General features: G+C 33.9%; 1 protein-coding gene across 1 annotated transcript in view; it reads left to right on the plus strand.

Annotated features, from left to right (window-relative positions):
• The window catches only part of LOC150103211 (neural-cadherin-like), a 540,895-nt gene that overhangs the window by 184,211 nt on the left and 331,953 nt on the right, over positions 1 to 24,731 (plus strand). The window contains exons 11-12 of the mRNA XM_090397648.1: positions 7,060 to 7,250; positions 15,399 to 15,588. Of these exons, the coding sequence (XP_090253774.1) occupies positions 7,060 to 7,250; positions 15,399 to 15,588 (381 nt within the window). The remainder of the gene's footprint in view (positions 1 to 7,059; positions 7,251 to 15,398; positions 15,589 to 24,731) is intronic.

Below are 24,731 nucleotides of genomic sequence, written 5' to 3' on the forward strand. Positions count from 1 at the left end.
AAAAATTGTTTCTAAGGTAGCTGAAATGTTTTACTTGTTCCATTGGTTCTCCATTCACGTTGCAATGATATTTTCAATGTTTTCATTGTATTGGTCTTCTTATTGCCGATTTTAATACCAAATTTATTACAACAGTTATTCAATTTAATCAGGGAATCTTGCCGACTTGTACTGGATTTATTTAAAAGTATAACATCTGCATAAAAAGACTAGTGTTTTGAATAGCTTCTCCCTTCGAACCCTTGCCATATGCCTTTTGCAGGTCTGCAAAACTTAAATATAGATCTTTGTTATATTCCATTTACTTCTCAACTATTTGTCATAAAGTGAAAATCTGATCCTGACAACCTGTATCTGGCCTGAATCCAGCTTGTTCTTCAAGTTTCTCTTCCACAATCTTTCTCAAGTATACTTGCATAAATCTTACCGGGAACACTCAGTAGAGAAATACCTCTGTAATTCTCACATTCAGTTTTATTTCCCTTTTTTATATATGGGTTCTATGAGAGCTCTACTCCAATCATCCAGAATTTGTCCCTCTGAATTATTCAGTGCAGCCACTGACAGACCTTTATATTTCCATACTTGAGCATTTCAGCTCGAATATCATCTACTCCTGCTGTCTTTCCACATTTCAGGCTTTTGATGGCTTTTTCTACTTCAAGTATGGATATGTATTCCTGACAGTATCCCTGTTGAGTGTTTTTACCAGTGTGCTGTCACTGAATGTTTCATTTAGCAATTTTTTGAAGTAATTACTGCATACTTCAAGGGTATCTTTTTCTCCAGTTTTCGTGTCACCTTTATCCTCTGTAATTCCTTTTACAGCACTCTTTCTTCTACTTCAGCTTCTTCAAGAACCTGCAGAATATCTTGCCACCTACTTGATATTTATTTTCTATGTTCTTTCCAAAAGTCCTCCCATGACTTTTGTTTAGCTAGTTTTACACAGTGTTTAACTTTCTTACATTTGTCTCTGTATTCTCTAAGAATACAAGCTGACTTATTTGCTAGGAACTTTTGATATGCTTTCTTCTTTTCCTTCACTGCCTATTTAACTTCCTGTGTCCACCATGGAGGTCTGATTTTTCTATCCTTGCAGACAACCTCACCACATGTCTCTCTGGCTGAATCAACCAGGATTTTCTTGAAGGCTTGCCACTGAATCTCCAAGGTTTGATTCCTGTTCTCAAACTCTTTTTTTCTGCAATAATCTTTGTGTATTTTAGTCTACAGTTGACATCTGATAGCTGCTCAACTTTTATTTGCTTTAAAACTTTCTTACATGTTATTCTTTTCAATTTCAATTTTATCCTGCTCAAGACTAAATAGTGATCACTTCCGATTTCAAATCCTCTGTACACTCTGGTGTCCTGCACCAGGGAGAAAACATACTCTCAACAATAACATAGTCAATGACACTTTTCTTATTCCTTGCCTCTTCTCTCCATGTGAATTTGTGCACATTTTTATGTTGGAACATGGTGTTAGTAATAACCAGTCCATGTCCTCAGCAGACATCAGACAGGTATTTGCCATTATTATTAGCTTTGCTCTTTTCTTCAAATTTTCCCGAAATATTTTTGTATGTCTGACAATCATTTCCTACTCTGCTATTTAGATCCCCAACAAGGACCAACTTTTCCTTTTTCATTGTGTCAGTTGCTTTTTCTAGAGCGTCAAAAAATTCCTCCACTTCTACCTTAGTAGAACCTTCTGTGGGACAATAGGCACAAATAAGTCTCATTGTCCAGTTCCCCATTCTCATATTTGCCCATATTACTCTACTTGAGACTGACTGCCATTCAAGAAGATTAGCCTCGTATTTTGTGTTGAATACTATATCTACTCCTTCTTTTCCCTGATTGTTATTGCTTTAATATAGCATTTTGTATTTATTGTTTAGAAAGATCTCACCAGTTTGTTTTTTTTTATTATTTTATTTTATTTTTTTTCAGTTACTCCTGTTATGTCGATCTGGTACTTATCCAATTCCTCTACCAGCTCCATTTATTTGCCATTCAGGCTTCTTATATTGATGGTGCTGATCTTGAACTCTGGTGATGTTGAGTTGGGGTGTGTTTCAGGATTTGTTCCAGTATCTGATTTTTCGCTGCCCAAAATTTCATGTCCAGCTGTCATGAAATTTTGTCATATTGTACCATCAATTTTGTTTGTGGTTTAAATCAATAAGAATAAAATTTTGTTGGCTAAATCCCAAATTTCAGCCGATCCTCATTCGTTCAGTATCCACTTAGATACTAACAGGGTGCTCCATGAGAAGGTGAGGATTAGACATTAGATCAGAAGCCCTGGCTGGTTCTCCACATTCCTTTAAAGGCAGTGTGGAGGTCTCCTCTCATTTATACAGCTTTAACCCTTAAGCACCTCTCAATCAATAAGGCACTATTTCAATCCCTCTAATTTTATCTGGGCTTAGGACCTGCATAGCTGACTTATCAGGCCTATGGCTGGGTCTTCAATAGTATTCCTGACTATAATCTGTGTGTTCACTGGCCTGATTTGCCTGTTCTGTTGGAGGAAAAAATCCGACTTTCCAGGTGGGAAAAAATACCCCTACCTCACATATAAGACCAGCTAACTCACCTTTCGTTGTAAGAGACCTTTCGTTGTAAGATAAAGGTTCCTAGTGTCACGGATGGAATCAAACCCAGGTGTTTCCAATCAGGGGGTCTTGTCTCTACCAACTGATAATCTTAAAAAAACAAGCCATACCACTGAAAAACTTGGAAGTTTTTCAAGCCATTTCAAACTTTTGACCATTTTGCCACTGGCTAATGCAGCTTGTGGACATCAGGAATATCAGTTTATGCTATGATCATTGCCATCATCAGTTGATTGGTATTATGGATATATATTATATTATAATACTATAGGATTATGAATTTACATTTCAGTTTTCTAATTTCATCACTACTAAATCTTGGTTGTCATTGTCTTCTTAGTCTTTTTCTTGTCATCCTGGTTTTAAAGCCTTTTCTCTTCTGCTCTGGTAATATCACCTTAAGTGCTCCCACATTATTGAATTCAAAGTGTCAAGTTTGCTCCTTTTAATTCATTTAATGATTTTGCCATTAATACTTTACTCATTCTCTGGTGTAATCTTTAGTCAGGTTTAATGCTACTTCCTTTCATAAGGTAGTCCATATAAATGTTGAGTAACATTAAAAATAGATGTGCACCTTTGCCTATCTCTGATTTTTATCAGTTCATCTTACAAATCAAATATTGATTGTGATACTGGTATTTATTGTGGTTCAGATAAATGACAAATAACAGTAGCAAAGTTGCACCCTTACTATACCTGATTTTACATCAATCTTTCTGGATCACCTGGAATTTTAATGGATATACGTATTGTTTTGCATACCATATAGTTTGACTAATTTTTTTTGTAGTGCTTTGTCATGTATCATTTCTAGATCTACAAAAGTTTAATCATCTTCATCCATTTCCTGATGTGCCCTCAAGGGGTTTGTTGTTCACCTTTGCCTAATAATGCTGTCATAATAGCCTGCCTTTTAGGCTATTATGACAGCACTACATGATTAAGTTTGCATTATTATTAATTTACTATGAAAAATTTTCCTCCAAATTAGTATTTTACCTTGTCAGCACTCCAATCATGTCATATCTAAGATTTAGTTCTTCTAAGGCACTTTTGACTGAATCATTCTACCTAGACCTTGGTCTTCCTCTGAATATGTTTCTTGCCATCTTGGCATTAAACACCTGTTTTGCTAATCTTTCCGCTCTCATTCTCTTAAAGTGACCATACCACCTTAGATTAGCCCTGCTCACACATTTCTTGAATGCTAACAATGGTAACTTCTTTCCTAACATCCTAATCTTTAATATGATGTTGCCACAGATTTCATCTCTTCACTTTCCTAATCTTTCTCAGAACTCATATCTGCAGTCTCTTGTCTTTGATTATTTTTAACCCAACTCTCTGAACCATAACTTAAAACTGGTTTGAACACTGTCTTGTGTACTGCTAGTTTAGTGTTTTGGCTGATTTCTCTCTTATTCCATATAAATTTATTCAGCTGGCTCCCCCACCATGCCAACTTTTGCTTATTCTGTTGTCTATTTCGAGATTTAACTTGCCATCTTCACTAAAAACTTTGCCCAAATAGTTGAAATATTTTACTTGTTCTATAGGTGCTTCGTTCAGATTGCAGTTGATGTGTTCAATGTTTCTGCCTATATTCATAGTTTTGATTCATAGTTTAGGAGTACATCATCTGTCAGACTTAGCTCTTTGCTTAAAGTGAAGGTAAGTTTCACATCTTCAATTCCAATATGATGCCTAATGCCACTTTCTTTCATAATGTGATCCATATAGATGATGAATAAGAGTACAGATAATGTGCATCCTTGTCTTACACATGATCTTGTATTTTCTTCAATTCTAACGGCTGACTGATAAATATAGACTATGTATTGCTCTGTATAATGTCTCATTCACCATATACAATTGTAGTGTGTTTTCAAAAGATTTTCTCTGGGCACCTTGTCATTATGTCTTTTCCACATCTACAAAAGTTAAGTACAGATCTTTGTCATATTTCCATGATTTCTATTTTTCATAAAGTTAAAATCTTTATCTTGACAACCTCTATTTTGCCTGAGCCCAGCATGTTCCTCTCCAGGTTTCTCTTCTGCAATTTTTATCAGTCTCTTTTCAAGTATGCTTGCACATAAATCTTACTTGATTTATGTGCAAGCGAAATTCCTTAGTGGAGAAATTCCTCTGTAATTCTTACTTTCAGCTTTACTCCATTTTTTATAAAATGGGTACTATGAGACCTCTACTTCAATCATTTGGAATTTGATATTCTGACCTGCAAAACTTTTATATTGGAGAATTTCTGGTCAAATATCATAGACTCCACGTTTCAAATTTTTGAGGGTATTTTCTACCTCAAGTATTGATATGTACTCTTGTTTACATTTCCCTTGAAAATTTTCTACTACAGTTGTGTCACTGCTTGTTTCATTAAATGAAACAAGCAGTGACACATGGAGATGTGAAACTTACCTTGTTTCATTGTAATTACTCCAGACAATTAAAATATTTTTATCTTCAGTTCTCATGTTAAAATTTTCTTTGATTCCTTTTAGAGTACTTTCCTCCATTTCTAATCTTTTGCAATAGCCTCTAAAATATTTTGCCACCTTCCTGGTATTTTCTTTCTATATTCTTACTGAAGTATTCCTATGACTTTTGTTTGGCTACTTTCATACATAGCTGTCTTATATATATCTCTGTATTCTTTTATGGTGTCTACCTTCTTATTTTTTAGGAAACTTTCAGTCTGCTTTCTTCATTTCCAGAGCTGCTACTTTAATTTCTTGCATGCACATGGGGGTTATTTTACTATTCTTGCAGACAACCCCCCCCCCACACACACACAAACAGCTGAATCTATCACCGTTTTCTTCAGAGTTTGCTGCTGAGACTCCTTGGTTTGGTATAAAACAAATATAGATCTTAATTATGTTCTCATGATCTCTCAACTATTTTTCTTTAAATAAAAATCTGGTATATTCTATTTGGCCTGAACCCAACCTTGCTTTTGTTCTCAAGTTTTTTTTCCACAATTTTCTTAACCTCTTCTCAAATATACTTGCATAAATCTTAACTGGCATGGCATACATCAGGGAATTTCTTCTATAATTATCATATGATTTTAATTTTCTCTTTATAGATGGTACTATGATTGCTTTAATCCAGTCATTTGGAATTTGACCTGACCAGGCTATATGAATTACATAGTATAACTGCTAGAACTAATCTCCATGTTTGAATAGTTGTGGCTGTTATGATCTACTCCGGCTGCTTACTTCCATTCACTGTTATTTCATTTAATATTTTTTGAGGCAATTACTCCAGACATTGGAATATCTCTTTTTCAGTTATCTTTATTATCTTTCTCATTATCATTGCTGACTTTTATGGTGCTCTTTTCTCTATTTCAGATCTTTTTGCCATTATCTTGATATTTACCATCTATATTCTAACCAAAGCCTTTCCATGACTTGTTCAGTTATTCTTATGCACACAGCTTATGTGTCGTACATTCTTTTCTGTATTCTCTGAGGTTACCTGCCTCTTTAATTTGTGTGTTGACCTTGCAAACAACTTTCCCACATCTTCTTGGATGCCTGGCTGAATCAGTGAATGTTTCATTCACATTTTACCACTGAATTTCCAAGGTTTGGTTCTTTTATAAACTCTTTCATTTTTAATTCAGTAACATATGTATATTTGAATCTATAGTTCTTTTCTGTATATAGTAGTCAATTTTTTTCAATCTTAAAACTAAATGGCGATCAACTCCTATTTCAAATCTCTTGTAGCGATCAACTCCTATTTCAAATCTCTTGTGTCCTGAACAAGTTTGATGGTGTCATCATCCGTAATAACAGTCAGTAAAACTTTTCTTATTTCTTGTATGTTATTCTCTTCATGTGAGTTTATGCACATATTTAATTTGAAACATGTTTGTAATCACTAGTCCATGTCCTGAGAATTATAATTTTCAATATATTCATTCAGTAACAGAATTATAAAATATGAACAGACTGAAATCCAGAAGGCAAAAGAACAGTGAGAAGACCAGCAAGAGATTGATGAAGATGTAAAAAGAAAATGAAAATTTTTCTTCATGAAAGAAGATAATTTCTTCTATATCAATGGGATTTGAACCTAGGGCTTCTTTTTGGACATGTACGTAATGAAACTACCTAGTTGTGGAGGCCTTCCTTGATATCGTATGGTAGTTAAACTTAAGTAATTGTATATGGAGATGTATTGTGTTTACTTTTTCTTTCTTTACTCTTTATTTTGCAATATATATATTTTTTCCTTTCCATAATATTTGTTGTCAGACTTTCTTTTACCAAATTGCAGAAAATTTTGAATAGAAAATGTCTTTTGAAAAGCAAAATTTGTTTGCATGTTTATTTTTATTTATTTATGTTTATCAATTATAGTACTGACAAATGTTAAAAGTTTTTATTCTTTTTCAGAGAGGACAATATCAATTAAAAGCAATTGCAACAGATAAAGGAGTACCACCATATTCAGCTTCTGTCAATGTTATAATTGATGTTGTTGATCGCAAAAATAATCCTCCAGTTTGGGATAAAATAATGTACGGCCCTTATATTGTCAAAGAAAATATACAAGTTGGAAACAAGGTTGCTTCTGTTAAAGCAAAGTAAGTTTGCTGAAGATAAAGGTTTACTATGTTATAAGATTTAATGTGTAATATATGAGCTAGCCATATCTGATTTTTGTCTGATTTCTTGAAATTTTGGAAGATGTCTAAATACTCTAGAGATGCCACATTTCCAACTGGTGTTGGAAATTGAGTATTTATATAAAATTGTTGTAGTGGACTAGAAATTAGTTATATGGTTGCATTAGTGCTTTTCCTCAGGAAATGAAAGTTTTTTTTTTTTTTAATTCAAAAAACAGGTGCACTGGACTGAGTTGCTTTGGCCATAATTTCTAAACAAAATTTGTTACCAGAGTTGGTATTTAAGATCATTTGGTGAGTCGTAGTGCTGTTTGGCTATACATCTATCTCAAAAACATTGTGCATTGGTTCTGTTATTTTGAAATAATAGAACCAATTTGAATGTATTGGATCTGCCACAGTTTGTGTATTATAATATACACTACATTTCAATTTGCGGTAATTTGCCAGCTGATTCAGCATCTAGAAGTTTGATATTTAAAAATCGTCTTGTTATTAATCTTAACATAGCTGAAGATCGGTTTATTAGATTTAAAACTGTCTGTTGCAAGTGATATTGTTTGCACCCCGAAACTTTTTGAAACGATTTTAACCTTTTTGTATGAATAAGACACCAGAAGGTTCTGTTGTAATGTAAATGTAACGTAAATTTTTTTGCATTTCAACTTTTTTTTTTTATTTACTTTGATACAATTTGATCATTTCATTAAACAGATTATTATTTCATTACTCTAATATTAATTATTAGATCTTCATGCATGTGTTTTAAGTTTTCTCTGCCTACAAATCTCCTATTATATAATGCAACAGTTATGACTTTTTATTGCTAAATCAGAATTATTGCATCATATAACTGTTTATTCAATTTTTTCTTAATGCATGTGTATGCACCGTGTATGCATACATACACACTTGGAACAGTACATCATCTGCAAATGCCATTGGTGATTAACAACAAAAGTTTCCAACTTTTGTTGTTAATCACCACACTTAGGAGCAGTGAGCAAGAGTGAATGCTTTCCTACTAAACTCTCATTTAATCACCTCATCTTGAATTTTCGAAATTTCATCTTAACATACCTTCACGTGTATAATCCTCATCATTATTATCTTTTTGAAAGCTTGTTCAAGGGTTATTTTATTGTATCCCATCTGCTGCATTCTCTAAATCTGTGAACACCATAAACAACCATTTTTGAAACTTCATTGTTCTATCATAGGATACATCAAGTCAACTTTAGATATCCATTCCTTTCCTTCTTTCTGAAACCAGACTATATATATATATATATTTTTTTTTTTTAAAACATAGATTTAATGACTTAAAAACCGAAATAACTTATAAAGATTTTAATGAGAATAATACAACTAGTTTCGGCTTATAACAGCCTTCCTCAGGTATTCATGAAGGAAAAGAATAGTAATAAACATTGAAGTATCTAAAACAACTGGAAATTTAATTTATTTAATTACAGGTAAAAATTGCCACACATAATTGATACATAAAAAACATTGTATTTTTTCAAGTTGTTCTAACAGGCGTGTCATTGTTTATTGCAAGTGTGCGTGCAGGCTCACGTGAATGCCAATATTGAATAACTGCAGCATGGCTATCTGGGATGTTATAACTCAAATTGTTGTTTAAGTGGACAGGGTTCAGCAGGATTTCCCTTGATTCTACAATTTTTCTCTCAAACTCATCATCACAGCAAAAAATATTTTCTGATCTATTCCAGCAAACGGAGTGGCTTTGTTGATCATCATTAGGATTATTTGAAAAAAGAACATTACTGGATAACGCAGTTGCATGAGATCTTTTGTAAGAGATGTCTCTCTTATGCTCTTCTATACGTTGTTCAATAGATTTTTTAGTTTGTCCAAAATAAGGGATATTGCAATCACACCATAATTTATATACACCTGGATATTTTAAGTAGTGATGAGTATGCTTTGGATGGCTGATTAGAGAACGGATTTTAGGAAGTGTGGTGAAGTCCATCCTGATATTATATTTTTTAAGGACTTTAGCTAATTTTTTAGAGACTGTGCTAATGTATGGAATGGAGATACTACCTTTAAAATTAATAGTTTCTGTTGTGCACTGCCTAGGAGGATCCAGAAGAAATTTCTTAATCGTTTTTTCAGAGTATCCATTTTGTTTAAAGATAAGAGTGAGGTGATTTATTTCTTTTTGTAGTTCATCTGGTTCATTTAAGAGAGACCGTGCTCTGTGCCCTAAGGTAGATATAGTTCCAAGTTTTTGTGGTGGAAAATGATGAGAAAGATTATGCAGATATCTATTGGTATGAGTAGGTTTTCTGTATATAGAGATTTTTAATCTTTCAGAGCATCGTGTAAGCATGACATCCAGGAAAGGTAAGGAGTTATTATTTTCTAGATCAGCAGTAAATTTTATATTAGGATGTTGGATGTTTAGATGATGAAGAAAATCTATGAGAGATGTGTGCCCGTGATTCCAAATAATAAAAATATCATCAACATATCGTTTTCATAATGTTTGCCTCTCTTTATGCTCTCTACATCCTCTTATCCCATGCATCTATGGAGTTCCCAAAATTCATAAAGAAAACATCCCTCTTCGCCCAATTGTGGAAGGAATTGACTTACCTACGTATAAACTTTCCAAATATCTAGCAAAGTACCTCAAGTGTTTCTCCAATAAATCTTCATCTTTCATCAAAAACACCACAAATTTTGTTTCTCATATAAAAGATATTCCCATCAATGAAAATGACGTTCTAGCAAGTTTTGGCATTATATCTTTATTTACTTACGTTCCTACAGACGAGGTACTTACATTACAAAAGGACAAATTATCCAAAAAATGTTTGCTTTATTAAAACATTGCATTCAAACAAAAACAAGGCCTGGCAATGGGCAATCCTTTGTCCCCAGTTCTAGCTAACATCTTCCTTGAAGGTTTTGAAACGAAAGCCATATCTTCCTTCTCATTTAAACCAAAAGTTTGGAACCTAAAAATTATGGGTCAGTCAATCTTTGGCAATAGGAAAGTAGGACTCCCTATACTTCCTGTAAACAAGCCATGACTGAAGAAATTTGATCACAGAAAACTAAAATATTTTTCATATCCTTTCAGCTCTATTAGGAATACAAGATAGTAGCAGTTGTTCAGCATACTCTTGTCACACATAAATATATAAATCATCAATAGCCAACAACCCAACTAATAATAACTAAGAGAGAAAGCAGCTACTTACTGGTTTTCAAAGAGTTAGGATAAAAGTTATGATAAGCTCACATGGTGGTGATTATTCATAACAGTAATACCACACAAAATAAATCACTAATTGAATATTTTGCTGTACTTCTAACAAGCGTCTTCAGAGCACAAATTACAGCTGTGGTAAAACATCCAACACTCTGTTTGAATGTTGAGGAAACAATTTAAATTGCAGCTGAAAAGGAACTCAAGTCTTAACGCATCCTCTATGGAAAGAATAAAACTAAATTCAGAGAAGTCAAGCTAAATGTGGTTTTAGTATTTTTCACAGGTCTGTAGCATACCGACTACAACACAGAAAGGAAACATCATATGCTGGAATGAACCTGGTTATTTTTGCGTGTTATCTTTCTGCTAGACTTTTAAGCACTGTTCACATAGATGTTCCTTTTTGTTGGGAAAACCAAATGAACATAAGCATAACCCCAAAACTAAATATTTGGTTTAATGCTTGATTATTTGGCAGGAAAACCAAACAATTATACATGTATATAATGCTGAGCACAAAACATTAAGTTTTTATGCTCAAGATTGTATTCATGCTGTGTGATTTGTTTTCTCAGAAAAATAGTATCGCAGTGTGTTAGAGAAATCAGAAGCACCAAAATCTTTCCTAATAAATCACGAAATCCCTTTCTGATGCAATTATAAGTGCATTACATTTAATCAATTTTAGTGTGTATGATGTATATGCTTAATAATATTTTGTTTATTATAGTCATTTATTTTTAAATCCTAAATTTACAAAAATAATGAGTGAAAAGATTTTTGACATTCCCATTGATTGATATACTGAAGATGATTTAGAAAACAAAACAGACAAATCATTTTAGATAAAAAATTATTTGGAAATATGACTGCTGAATAAAGAAGGACATCAAATTTCAATATGTTCAGAACGATCCCAAAACAAGTCTCAGTATTGCTGCCGGTGCACAAAAGTGAATAACCTTTGAATTAACACCTGTAGAAGAGAAAATAGCTACTGTGTTCTTATGAGAGAGAGAGAGAGAGAGAGAGAACTTACAAAAACTCTAGAAAGATAATATGAGGTGGAGAAAGGTTATAGGAATATATATATATATATATATATATATATGATCATAGGCTTTTACTCTGTTCTTGTGATACATTTTAAAACAGATTTAATGACTTAAAAACCGAGATAACATATCCAACCTGCCTGGAAAAAAAAAAAAGCTTAGAAAATGTTTCTCTGATAATTAACTAGAATCAAACCTATAACAGTCTTTCTTCTACCAGTCTAGCATTATGGAAGTTACCACAAGACTCAACAGGCAGGTTGGATATGTTTATACACTGCCTGATAAATATCATATTTAGAGTTACAAAGCAAGTTTACAAAAGTTTTTCAAAAATTCCAGCTGGAGTGGACACCTTTTGCCTTTCTCTTTCAGAGAACTTTGTGCTATAGAATAAATTGGTACGCTTTCTGCCCAAACAGTATTTCAATTCTATAGTGCAGTTTTGAACAACCAAATTGCTTGTTCTTTCAAATTTTTTACTTGCTGTTTAGTTTGAAAAAGCAAGGTTAGAATTGCTTTCAAAGCAAAAGGAATCTTTAAGAACTTCTCAGTGCAGTTAGACATTCTGATACATAGGTGGCAAATTTGCTTTCGATAACTGAAAAGAGATCTCCACATAGCCTTGATGCACTCTGTTAGGTATATACTTAGATACTGAATGAACAAGGATGGGCTGGCAATTTTGGATTTAGCCAACCAAATTGTATTCTTATTGGCTTAAACCACAATGTAAAATGATAGTACAACATGACAGAATTTCATGCTGGCTGGGGCATTACTCAGTTAAACTTCTTGTGTTCTTCAGGGAAGCAGGTGTGAACAGTGCAAAGTCAGCTACTGGAACAAATATCAGAACACATCCCAACTCAGCATCAATGGAACTAACAGAAGCAGCAGGATTGAATAAGTATCAGATTGACTTAATAGGCTTAATGGAATGGCACGTATGTTAGAAAAAAAAATGCTATAAAATTTTTGGCTAGGTTTCCTAGCCATTGTCAATACAGTCGATCATGATAAGCATAATAAGAACAACACTTAAATGCAAGCATGTGACAGTATATGATATGAACTGCAGGATCTATTCATATGCTTTATAGAGAGAATATATAAAAAAAAAAAACATCTTTGGAAAAGAGTTGGTGAGCAAGCTAAATGTGTTAACAGAATAACTTTTTTTTTTAAACCTTTTGCTGAACAGTACAGTTGATTCCAACTTGCTTGGAATCCAAGGTTTTTTTTTTATTCTCCTGAGACATGTTGCATATATTGTTGTGCAAATCTTTCCTTGTTAATCAGTGTCATGAAATGAAAAAAAAAAAGCTGCTGTTTTTCATTAATTGCTGTGTTGCTTTTTATTATTGCTGAATTAACTAATGTTATATCTGTTGAAGAATACAATAATAATTATAGAACTTCTTCAGACTCAGAAGAACATATTTTCATGTCTCATAACCATTCTCATATTCATAATTTTCAATCGCTTTTAAATAAGATGAATCTCAATGTTGTCGAAAGGATTAAATTATGCTGTAGCTCCAAAAGCCATTCCTATTATGGACTCGATGTTTAGTATTGATAAAGGGTTTCATAACTTGTCATATTCCTTGGTGAGTAAATTTGTTTTCAGCTGTATGTATTCTGTTTAAATCCATACCACCTCACAGTAATTTATCTAAAAATGATATTCTGGTTTTATCTCTTGAAGATTAAGAACATAGTGAATACGAAAAAGCTGTCAAAAGGCATACAGTTGTGGTTCATGATAAAAATAACTGCTTTAGAAAGCGTAACCTTCTACTTTGTGATCATATCTTCTATAGATGTATTTCCAGAGGTCCTACTCAATCACAAATCAGTGAACTTAATAATCTCCTAGATGAAGTTGGGATAAAGAAAACATCAAAAAGTTAAGAGTTCATCATGCTACACCTCCCCAACTTTTATGGTCTTCTCAAAATTCATTAAAAAAAATGTTCCTTTAAGATCTGTTGTAAATTTTGTAGGTTGTCCCATATTTGTAAATTGTATAGGTTGTTCGACCTATAAACTCTCAAAATATCTATCAAATTTCCTCTCCACATTTACAGGAAATTCTTCCTTTTTCATTAAAAATTCACAAACATCCCACTGACTGATACAGTAGAATTACCATGCAGTGATTTTATCCCTGATGTAAAATATTCAAATTTGTCATAAATTCATGTTACTTTTGTTGTCAAAACAAACTGTACAAGTAGATGGAGCAGTAATGGGGTCTCCTGTTTCCCGCACATTAGCAAACTATTTTATGGAACATTTTCAAAAACATTTTCGCCATTGTTTTCTCTAAGCCATCTATTTGGTACAAATATGTTGATCATTTTGCTGTCTGGAACTCCTTCTGAACTTCATGAATCTCTTGTGACAATTAATTCAGTAAACCCAAGAATTAAATTTACACTTGAAAGCCAAGATAACAATTGCCTCCCTCTTTCTGGATATTTTTATTTTGCATCAGCCTAATGACAGTCTACCATTCTCAGCATACAAGAATCAAACTCATACTAATCCCTGTCAGAAATATGGTGTGATTAAGACTTCACTGTGTTCTATTGATTATTTTTTAAATAATGAACTATGATTTATTACAACTGTTTTCATCTCTAATGATTGTAGTACAGAAATAATTGATAAAATAATTAACAATTATTGCCTTCATCCTAATCTTCCTGGAGATGAAGTTTCTATGATAAAGAACTATCAGAAAATTGCAAGACTTTGTCAGATTGGCCTATGAATTTTGTATAGTTTAAAAACTAAATTCCTTCCTGGTCTCTTCAAAAGATAAGTATCCTCTCTCTTATCCCAGAGTTTTACAGTATCACTTATTCATGTGACCTTTGTTATTATGGGCAGATTGGTCTTTTAGCCCAAATTAATCTAGAACATCAAAAAGTACATTTTACTTCAAAGGGTCTGGTAAGTCTGGTTTAGCTAGCCATAGCTTATCCAGTGTACATAACTATAAGAAAGAACATGTCGTAAAACCCTTTAATCCCCATGTTCCATCAAATTATAATAATTTTTTTTTCTTTTATGATCCTGCATAAAATTTTCTTCTCGAATGATTATATAAAGAAAGTTGGAAAGCATCTGTTCATAGTCCGAACTTCACCAAGAACAATCGCCTTAAAATTGTAATTATTTAAATTTATTTGTTATCATCAAATTCCTGCCATGTACCCTCAAGGGGTGTATTCAATAGCAGATATTGTCACACACTTACAGTTTAAGTGTTCTTATTGCGTTTATCTCTTTTCATGATGGCTAGGAAACCTATCCAGAAATTCTGCAAATATTAAATATTTTTTCCTAATGTAAGTGTCATTCCATTATTATATAAATCATTAAATTAGATAAAGGAAGTTAATCGAAATCTGTTATATTAATCTCCATTCTTAGTTGCTTTGGTTGGATCTAAGACAACCCCACACAACAGTTTTTTAATAAGGAGAGAAAAATCTGTGTCATTGTATTTTCAATCTGATTGATTTTGACATTTCAGAATTCAGCATTATAAATCTGTTTTTTTTTTTTTTTTTTGAGTGACTGTCTTTCTAATGCACTGGATGTTTAAAAGTGAAAAGAAAATTTGAAATCTTTTTGTAAATGAACAAATACACTATAGCATTAGGTTAGTACATATATGGAAAATTTTGCTGAAAACTTATAATAGACTGGTAAATATGTATTTTCAAAAGTTATAAGATTGAGAATTCACACTTTCTTTTTTTCTTTTCTTTATTTTCCCTGTAGTTCTGGCATCCCAGGAAATCCTACTGTGTTTTATTCTCTTATTAGAGGAGGTACTGAACAGACAAACAAAAAGGATACTTTTTATATAATTCAGCATTCTGAAAATGGCATCACATGGGCTGATGTATATGTGAATTATGCATTGGATTATGAAAGAGTGCAAGAATATAATTTAACAGTTCGAGTAAAGGTAGGTTACACTTTTACGAAAAATAAAGGCTCGTTAGTAACCACATAGTAACAAAATATTTAAGCATTTGATTAAATGCATTTTACTGTTAAATACATGTAATTTCTAAATGAGGAGTGTAATTTCCCTTATGTATGAAATGCAGGTTGATATCTACATTTGCATCCTGCAATTATGCCAGTGCTCTACCTCATGGTACAGAAAAAGTAGAATATAACTGATCTTCAAAATATGTTAGTAACTGACAAGTAGTGTTTATCTACAGCTAGAAATATGGAAATTACAAGATTGTCAGAGGCAGCTATTATTACCAGTTTATTAAATTTATTAAAAGAAGATTAAAAAGGTGAGATATCACTTTGTCTCAAGTGACTGTAGCAGAAACCAGATACTGTCGAAGAGGGATAACAATCTTAAAGAACCATCTAACAGGCTAAAACAAATTGTTAGATAGATGACACAGGAAATAGAAAAGTCAAAAAGCATTAAGAGAAGTGTAGAAAAGAATAGGAAAGATAAATGAGTGACAACAGAGCAGAACTATGAGATATTATTGAGTAATGATATCATCTCATCTCATCTTCCTTATACCCGCTTTTACCTTGCGGTGTCGAGGGTCCATTGATCATCGGACCTCACTCCGTTTACAGGATAAGGTGGTCAGCCTTATGCCCCGGTGTATCTCCTATGGCCTGTAGTGTTGAGTTCTCAAGGCCAGTTTGCCTGCTTTGCGGGATGAAAAACCCCAGAATAAACTGGGGAAAAAACCCTGCTGTCCACGCCCAAGACTGGCTAACTTGGCTATGGCTGAGGAAGATCCTTCAGCTCCTCACGTCACCGACGGGAATCGAACCCAGGACACTCCTTCAGGTAATGATATCAGGTAAATGAAATATAAAAAGAAGGATGCAGTATGCTGTGGTACATTCCATTCATGATTGTTTTACTACTTGAAGTTTTTCAGGAACAAATGAAAAATATACTGAAAGCACACACACACACACACTTGAGATTTTGAAAGTTATTCATTTTCGGTATCCTCATTTGTATCACTATTGGTACGTTTGTGTTCAGTGAGGCAAGTCTTCTTGTTCTTGACTTCAGTATTCAGGTTAGCATTCTAGGAAATATGACAAGCTGAGGAGAATACCAGGTTTGTTCCCAGGGTATCAGTGTTGCTGAATGGGAAAGATGTCAGCTTTGCTGATTGCAATGTGTTGCTGGAGTTCTAAGAAAAAATAGAATAAGAGTGGAATGGATGTGCAGTTTTACTAAGCAAGAGATTCTGGGGGGGGGGGAAGATATGAAGGAATATAATGTGTTTGATGATGTCGGTTACGGAAATTATAAGTCATAGATCAGAAGAGTTACAACTATTGTATGGAAAGTTAAGTCTCGCAAGCTCAAGCCAACCCGAAAGAATTCTGTCGTTATATTCCAAGTAAAAGAAAGAATGCATGTGAAATGAGACCCCTCCTGAATGCATTTATTAGATGTAGAAGAGATTGTCCATCTAATGAGTTCCTATTTTAAGTCCTAACACAGAGAAAGACCATAATATAATTCCATTGTACACGGGTGCTGCAAAGGCTGATATGTCTGTTAACTGGTCAGTGGATTTAAGATGACTAGTGCTGAACTTCAAGGATCATTATTCCATTATTACTCATTCTTTACAATAATGACAGTGGAAAGGTTTTGACAGGAGACACATGACTGTTTGTTGATGATGCAGAGTAATCAGGAAATGTGACTGACAAGGAGTACTTGCAGAATGATTTGAATAGACTGGAATTGTGGGTTTGTGAAAATGATTGTCACTTTCAGTGTTTATAAATGTAAAGATGCACTTGGTGTAATGAGATTATTCATTGGCATGCTATGCTGTTGGGATTATGCTAGAAAAAACTGATGAGGGCTAGAGATCTTGGGGTTTTTATAGATAGGAAGTTGAAGATTAGAGGCCATATAGCAAAAATTGCCAATACAACAACTCAGAGGAGAATTTCAATACTGAAACAAACATTGACACGTAAGGTTAAGGAAGTCATTTTGCATATTTACAAGGTCTCGATATGGCCTTACCTAACCTATTATGTACAGAATTGGTCTCAGTTTCTGAGAGGTGAAGCAAATACTGTGAAAGAGTGCAAAGGAGAGTATTAAAATGATGTCAAGATTGTAAAATGTAGATTGAGGACAGATTGAGAATGTGTGGGCTGCAGACACTAGCAAATGGGAGATAGATTCTTATAAATTTCAGAAAGGATCATGCAGGATACTGGTAGATGGAATTGTTCATTTTATGAAGTTTGGAGAGAGGATGCAAGAATATCCATGGAAGTTGAGAGTGAATCCAATCAAGAAAGAGGTGTAACAGATAATTTTTCTCTCATAGAGCAGTGCATGATTGAAATGGTTTGCCTTTGGAGATGGTGAGTGCAGTTGATGTAAATCACTTCTAGAAAATGACAGCTAGAATGGATGATATATGGTCTACTCTGATGAGTCCTTGACTCCCTGAAGAGCTCTGGTAATAATATATATATATTTTAATAATCCAAAAACTACTTTTATGAACTAATTACATATTGCATCATGCTGTTTACACCCATACTAGTGAAACTTATAGTAACAGATGTGATATTTGTATGCATCATTATTTTCTCCACTGAGCAGTTGGCTTGCCTAAATTTGATATTCCCTGAGGACCTAGTACACATGAAGGTAGCAAAAGAGGAGAACTGAACCTTAGTGGTTAGTAAAAAACTAGAAAATTTTTAATAGGAACATACATTGGTACAAGATTATAATTCCTCAAAATTCTACTAATAAATTCGAACACACCTAAGATGTAAGGGGTAGGAAGTCTGCACTGTGCTGTGAACTGGAGGTAAACACTCTAAGAGACAATGATGGGCTGAATGTTTCAGAGGTTATAAGCAATTCATTGTATTACAGATTTGATTAAGAGAAGTTCTTATTGTTAAGCTATTGAAGGGGCACAAATAGTATGGGTGTTGTTAAGCAGAGTTTTAACAACATTAATCTTTTGAGAGGATTGAGCACCCACCAGTGAATCAGGTTTATGGTAAATGTCCGAACATAGTTTCTTAGTAAAGTAGATGTCTAGAAATGGTACATTGTCAACATTCTCCTTTTCACCATAGTGAAATTGATCTGCATGTGAAAGTTGGTAATTTGTTGTAAGAAGGTCAGTTTATTTTCAGGTTGTGGCTAAATATCAAAAATTATCCTTATAGTGAATCCATGAGCAGGTGGAGATGAGTAGAAAATAAGGTGTCTTTGAGATGATTTAATTAGTCCATTGTGTGTGATGCTCTGGATTATGTTGGTTAGATTTTGTGCTCTAATTTTCCCACTATTTAAAGTGCTTTTTATCCAGTTTTACATCACAAATTACAGTGCAACAGTAGGTAAAAAGGAGCTGAAGAATTACAAGACCAACTGTAAGTACTCTGAGATTTTCAACAAAAAGATTTTATTTACTTTAATATCAGCCAAAGGATGTGTCCATGCACTATGCTCAGATATGCTTGCAACATGAAGCAAAGATAGCTGCAACAAAGCTGAGCATCAACAGATCTCTGCATATCTTGCTGATTTTGACAAGCCAACTGAAATTCAAAGTGCCATATCCGCAAGCTGGAGATCGTATACAAGAAAAAGAACCTTCAATGTGATTTTTGCTGCCAGTTGATGCACTCTAATTGTGCAAAGATTGATGAATTGGCAATAACTCTCCTGACCAACTTCAGCCAGCTATTCTTTTGTCCCCTGTGTCTCCCCTTCATTTAAATAGTTTAATGACAGCTTAGATACATGCTTAATGATACAGTCTCATAATAAAATGGAATGCATTAGAAAAAAAAAATCCAAAGTGATTCACAATTAGCATCTCTATGGTAATGTGCCTGCTGCTAAAAGTGCCAGCAAGTTTTGCATCCTTGTTGCCAAGTCAGTCAAAGAAACTGGAGGCAAAGAATAAAAAATACAATGCCATTTCACCAAACTTCCATTCAGAAACAGACATAACACTAAACAACATCTGGAACCTAGCTGAATGATGTCAATTTGACATCAAGAAAATTTTCAGGTTTCACCACTTTGGGGCCCATGAACATATGAAAAAAAAAATCTTGTGTCCAATAAAAATGACTTGTGATATATCAACAAGCAGATCAGCATTCATAACCACTGTGAATAACATGTCAGAAGATACCACTGCTGTGTCACTTTTATGCACCTGGCTAGATCTCACTTACATGCAGCCAGAACATGGTAGAATATTACAGCAGCAACTGGAAGGAAAATGGCAAAGTGGAGATGACACATGGACACATTATAAAAAAAGGAGTACCAGTGTGAAAATCCAGTTCTATCATGAGCCATTGCAGAAACTTGAATCTATCATTGTACAGGGAATATGTATGACCGATGTGGACAGCAAACCTCACAAAATATTCCTAATACACTACACCAGTATACGCGGCCTCAGTTCAAACCTCAATAATGTCCATCTGCAATTTGGAAAAACCTACTTTTCCTGACAGAAAATCAAGTTTATACTTCCCTGAGCACTAATCTTCTCAGCTTTCCCAGTTACACACTCTGACTCCTTTTTCCCCACTGTGGGGGTTTGTGCTTATGTTTGCTCCAACATACCATGTGAAAAAGTGCCCAACCTGGAATCTCACAATTTTGACCTTCTATAAATGAAAATTTCTGTACATCACAATATCAAACTCATTTGCTGTCTTCTCTACAGCTCTCCTAACACTACCAACTATTAAATAATAAAGTAACACATAAAAACCACAGTGATATCTTTAATTAGTAAAAGGACAGATATTTCGTACTAAAATTAATAGTACATCTTCAGTATCTGTAACAGTAATAGGAATGGAATACAAGCAAAACGTTCGGTGGATCACCTATTAAAATACAATTGTTACCACGTGCTAGGAAAAACTAGAAATAACAAATTGAATCTATTAAGATAAATGGTTTTTTACATAAAATAAAAGTCTCCCAGATCTTTGCGAGATCTATTTAAATTCGGTCGGTGTAAGATAGTTTCACAAGTTTATTTGAATAAGCAGTCATATTTGAATCTGCATCTAAGGAGGAGAACTGCTTTATCCCACTGGACATTATGAGTAGAGTCAATACTGTGCTGTGCCAGACCAGACTTCAGAGGTTTGTTATAATCAATATAATATTGATATTTTTTTATTTTTTCCAAAGAATGGCCAGTTGGTCCAAAATAAGAGACATCACATTTGCAAGGCATTTGGTAAACGCCAGCCAAAGATAGAGAAGACAGTTTATCCTTTGTAGAAGGTAATAAAGAAGAAATTTTGTTGATAGGAATATGTGTTGGAATCAATTGATACTTTTTCAGAATTCTACCTATAGGTTTTGAGATTCCTGGAATGTATGGAATAGGAACTCTGTAGACTGTTGAAGAAACTGTAGGTGTTGGAACATAAGAGTGAAGTATCTGTTGAATTTGATTGGAGTTGTAATCATTTGATTCCATTAATTTTTTAATGATGGAAAGTTCTTGTTGTAAGATTATTGGGGAAGAGCACACTTTATGAGCTCAATGAATAAGAGATTTAAGAATGCCAAATTTGTGAGACATGTGATGCACAGACTTTTTTGTGAATGCCAGTAAATGTGGGTTTTTGAAAGACACTTGTAGATTAGGTACCAGAAGACGTTCTAGTAAGGAGGATGTTTTCTTTTTTCATAGTGAATTGGATGTGTGAGTGAAGGTTATTTATCCATTGTAGAAAAGTGGAAAATTCATCTTCAGTGTGTAGCCAAACAGCAAAAACATCATCGACGTAACGGTACCAAAGAGATGCTTGAGGATGAATGGATGAGAACATAATATCTTCGAATTGTTTCAAATAGTAGTTTGCCAAAAGTGGAGACAGAGGGCTACCCATGGCAGTACCCTCAATTTGTTTGTAGATTTTGTTTTTCCAACTGAAATAACCTGAGTGGATGACATATTCGAATATCCTTGCGATATCTAGAGGGTAATCTTCATATAAAGAATTGACTGTGTCGGTTAATGGGATATTGGTGAACAGAGAAATGATGTCAAAACTGACTAATATTTCAGAATTTGTAATTTTTATATCCTTGATTTTTCCAAGAAAATCTGTTGAGTTTTTTATATAGGGTCTGGAATGACCAGTGAGAACACTTAAGGATCGTGATAATACTTTTGCAATCCGATAAGTTGGAGAGTCAATGCAATTTGCGATAGGTCATACAGGACAGCCTTCTTTATGGATTTTTGGGAGTCCATAAAGACAAAGTTCTTCCAAAGTAGGTGCGTATTTTATCCACTTAGTTAGGATCCCAAATTATAACCTCATCAAGTAATTTATTTAGTTGTTTAATTTGTGAATTAGTAGGATTACGTGTGATCTCTTGGTAGGTCGTGGTGTCTTCTAATAGGCTGGATACTTTTGTCTCATAGTCAGTCTTATTCATAATTACAATAGTTTTCCCTTTATCAGCCTTAGATTAATTTCCTTTAATTTCAACATTTGATAAATTGAATGGAGGTAATTTGCTTTTGAATAATAAAGTCACAACTTCAAAACGTAGTTAGTTGGCATCTTCGCTAGGAAGTCCTGATAGATTGCATTCTGTATTATGTAAGAAATCAAGATAAGGAATGCGTGAAGGAATAATAGCAAAATCATGGCCCTTTGCTAAAGCACTGGTTTCAGCAGTGGATAATGGGCGATCGGAAATGTTTACAATCCATTTATTTGTAGACGTACTGTCATAAGTAAGGTTTTTCTTTTGCTTGTTATATAAAGAGTTGTGTTTTTGCATAAGATTTTGAAAATTTCTCTCATAAGACTTGGATAAGGATTGTTTTGGTATTGATTAGTGAAGAACAATATCCAATAATTCTTCATTAAGAACAGCTGAAATGTCTTCTTCAAGAACTGATATAGAATTGATATTAGAAGCTAATTCTTTTTTGACAGTATGAAGTTGATTATGAATTAAGGAAAAACTTGCACGTATATAAACAGAGTGGGCTCCAGGAGACCGCATTGTTTCTTTAAAACTAGCGAAAGTGGGAATAACATGAGTATCACGGCAGTTTTTGAAGAAGGCAATCCATGCTCTAAGCTTACCTTGTAGAACCGATAATTTTCCTCATTTTCCTGTTAGTTTAGTAAACTCTTCCCTGTGAAGGATGATGATTCTGATTTTTAGTGGAACCTGTGGCATAGTAATTAAGTAATATAGTAACACGTAAAAACCACAGTGATGTCTTTAATTAGTAAAAGGACAGATATTTCGTACTAAAATTAATAGTACATCTTCAGTGTCTGTAACAGTAATAGGAATGGAATACTCCTTGTCTTTATGGACTCCCAATCATGTCTCTGTTCACCATTAACTGACAGAGTCAATTCTTTATATGAAGATTACCCTCCAGATATCGCAAGGATATTCGAATATGTCATCCACTCAGGTTATTTCAGCTGGAAAAAAAATCTACAAACAAATTGAAGGTACTGCCATGGGTAGCTCTCTGTCTCCACCTTTGAACTACTATTTGAAACTATTTGAAGATATTATGTTCTCATCCATTCATCCTCAAGCATCTCTTTGGTACTGTTACGTCGATGAAGTTTTTGCTGTTTGGCCACACACTGAAAATGAACTTTCCACTTTTCTACAAAGGATAAATAACCTTCACCCATGCATCCAATTCACTATGGAAAAAAGAAAACTCTGATACTTGACCATTTTTAGACATCCTCCTTACTAGAACGTCTTCTGGTACTTTATCTACAAGCGTCTTTTGAAAACCCACATTTACTGGCAGATACATTCACAAAAAAGTCTGCGCACCACATGTCTCACAAATTTGGCATTCTTAAATCTCCTATTCATAGAGCTCATAAAGTTTGCTCTTCCCCAATAATCTTACAACAAGAACTTTCCATCATTAAAAAGTTAATGGAATCAAATGATTACAACTCCAATCAAATCCAACAGATACTTGACTCTTATGTTCCAACACCTACAGGTTCTTCAAGAGTCTGCTGAGTTCCTATTCAGTACATTCCAGGAATCTCAGAACCTATAGGTAGAATTCTGAAAAAGTATCAATTGATTCCAACATATATTCTTATCAACAAATTTTCTTCATTATTACCTTCTACAAAGGATAAACTGTCTTCTCTATCTTTGGCTGGTGTTTACCAAATACCTTGAGAATGTGATGTCTCTTATTTTGAACAAACTGGCCGGTCTTTGGAAAAAAGAATAAAAGAACATCAATATCATCATCATCATCAAATTCCTGCCATGTACCCTCAAGGGGGTGTACAGGATATGCCAGTACTACATGAAAAATTTACATCATTACTAACTTCTTATCTACAATTTTCCTCCAAATCAGTCTGTTACTTGTCAAGACCAACATTATCAGATCTTATACTTCTATCGTCTAAGGCACTTTGTACCGTATCAATCCACCTATATCTTGGTCTTCCTCTGGGTCGTTTTCCTGCCAACCTGGCAGAGAACACTTGTTTTGCTAATCTTTCCTCTCCCATTCTATTTAAGTGACCATACCACCTGAGATTAGCTCTGCTAATGCATTCCTGGATGCTGACAATGTCAAGTTCTTTCCTAATATCCTCATTTTTAATATGATATTGCCATTGATGCCATCTATTCACGCCTCTAATCTTTCTCAGGACTCTCATATCTGCGGTCTCTAGTCTTTGGTCAAGTGTTTTACTTCTGACCCAACTCTCGGATCCATAAGTTAAAACTGGTTTGAACACTGTCTTGTATACAGCTAATTTAGTGTTCCGACTAATTTCTCTCTTATTCCATATGAATTTATTCAATTGACTTCCCACCATACCAGCTTTGCTGATTCTGTTGTCTATTTCTATATTTAATTTACCATCTTCAGTAAAAATCATGCCTAAGTAACTGAAATGTTTTACTTGTTCCACAGGTTCTCCATTCACAACACAGTTGACATTTTCAATGATTCTGCCTGTTTTCATTGTTTTTGGCTTTTTATTGCTGACCTTCATACCATATCTATTACA

Source organism: Typopeltis vanoorti, chromosome 9 (genome assembly GCF_054136105.1).
Source record: "Typopeltis vanoorti isolate ZY-2024b chromosome 9, IOZ_Tvanoo_1.0, whole genome shotgun sequence".
In the NCBI taxonomy this organism is placed as follows: Eukaryota; Metazoa; Arthropoda; class Arachnida; order Uropygi; family Thelyphonidae; genus Typopeltis; species Typopeltis vanoorti.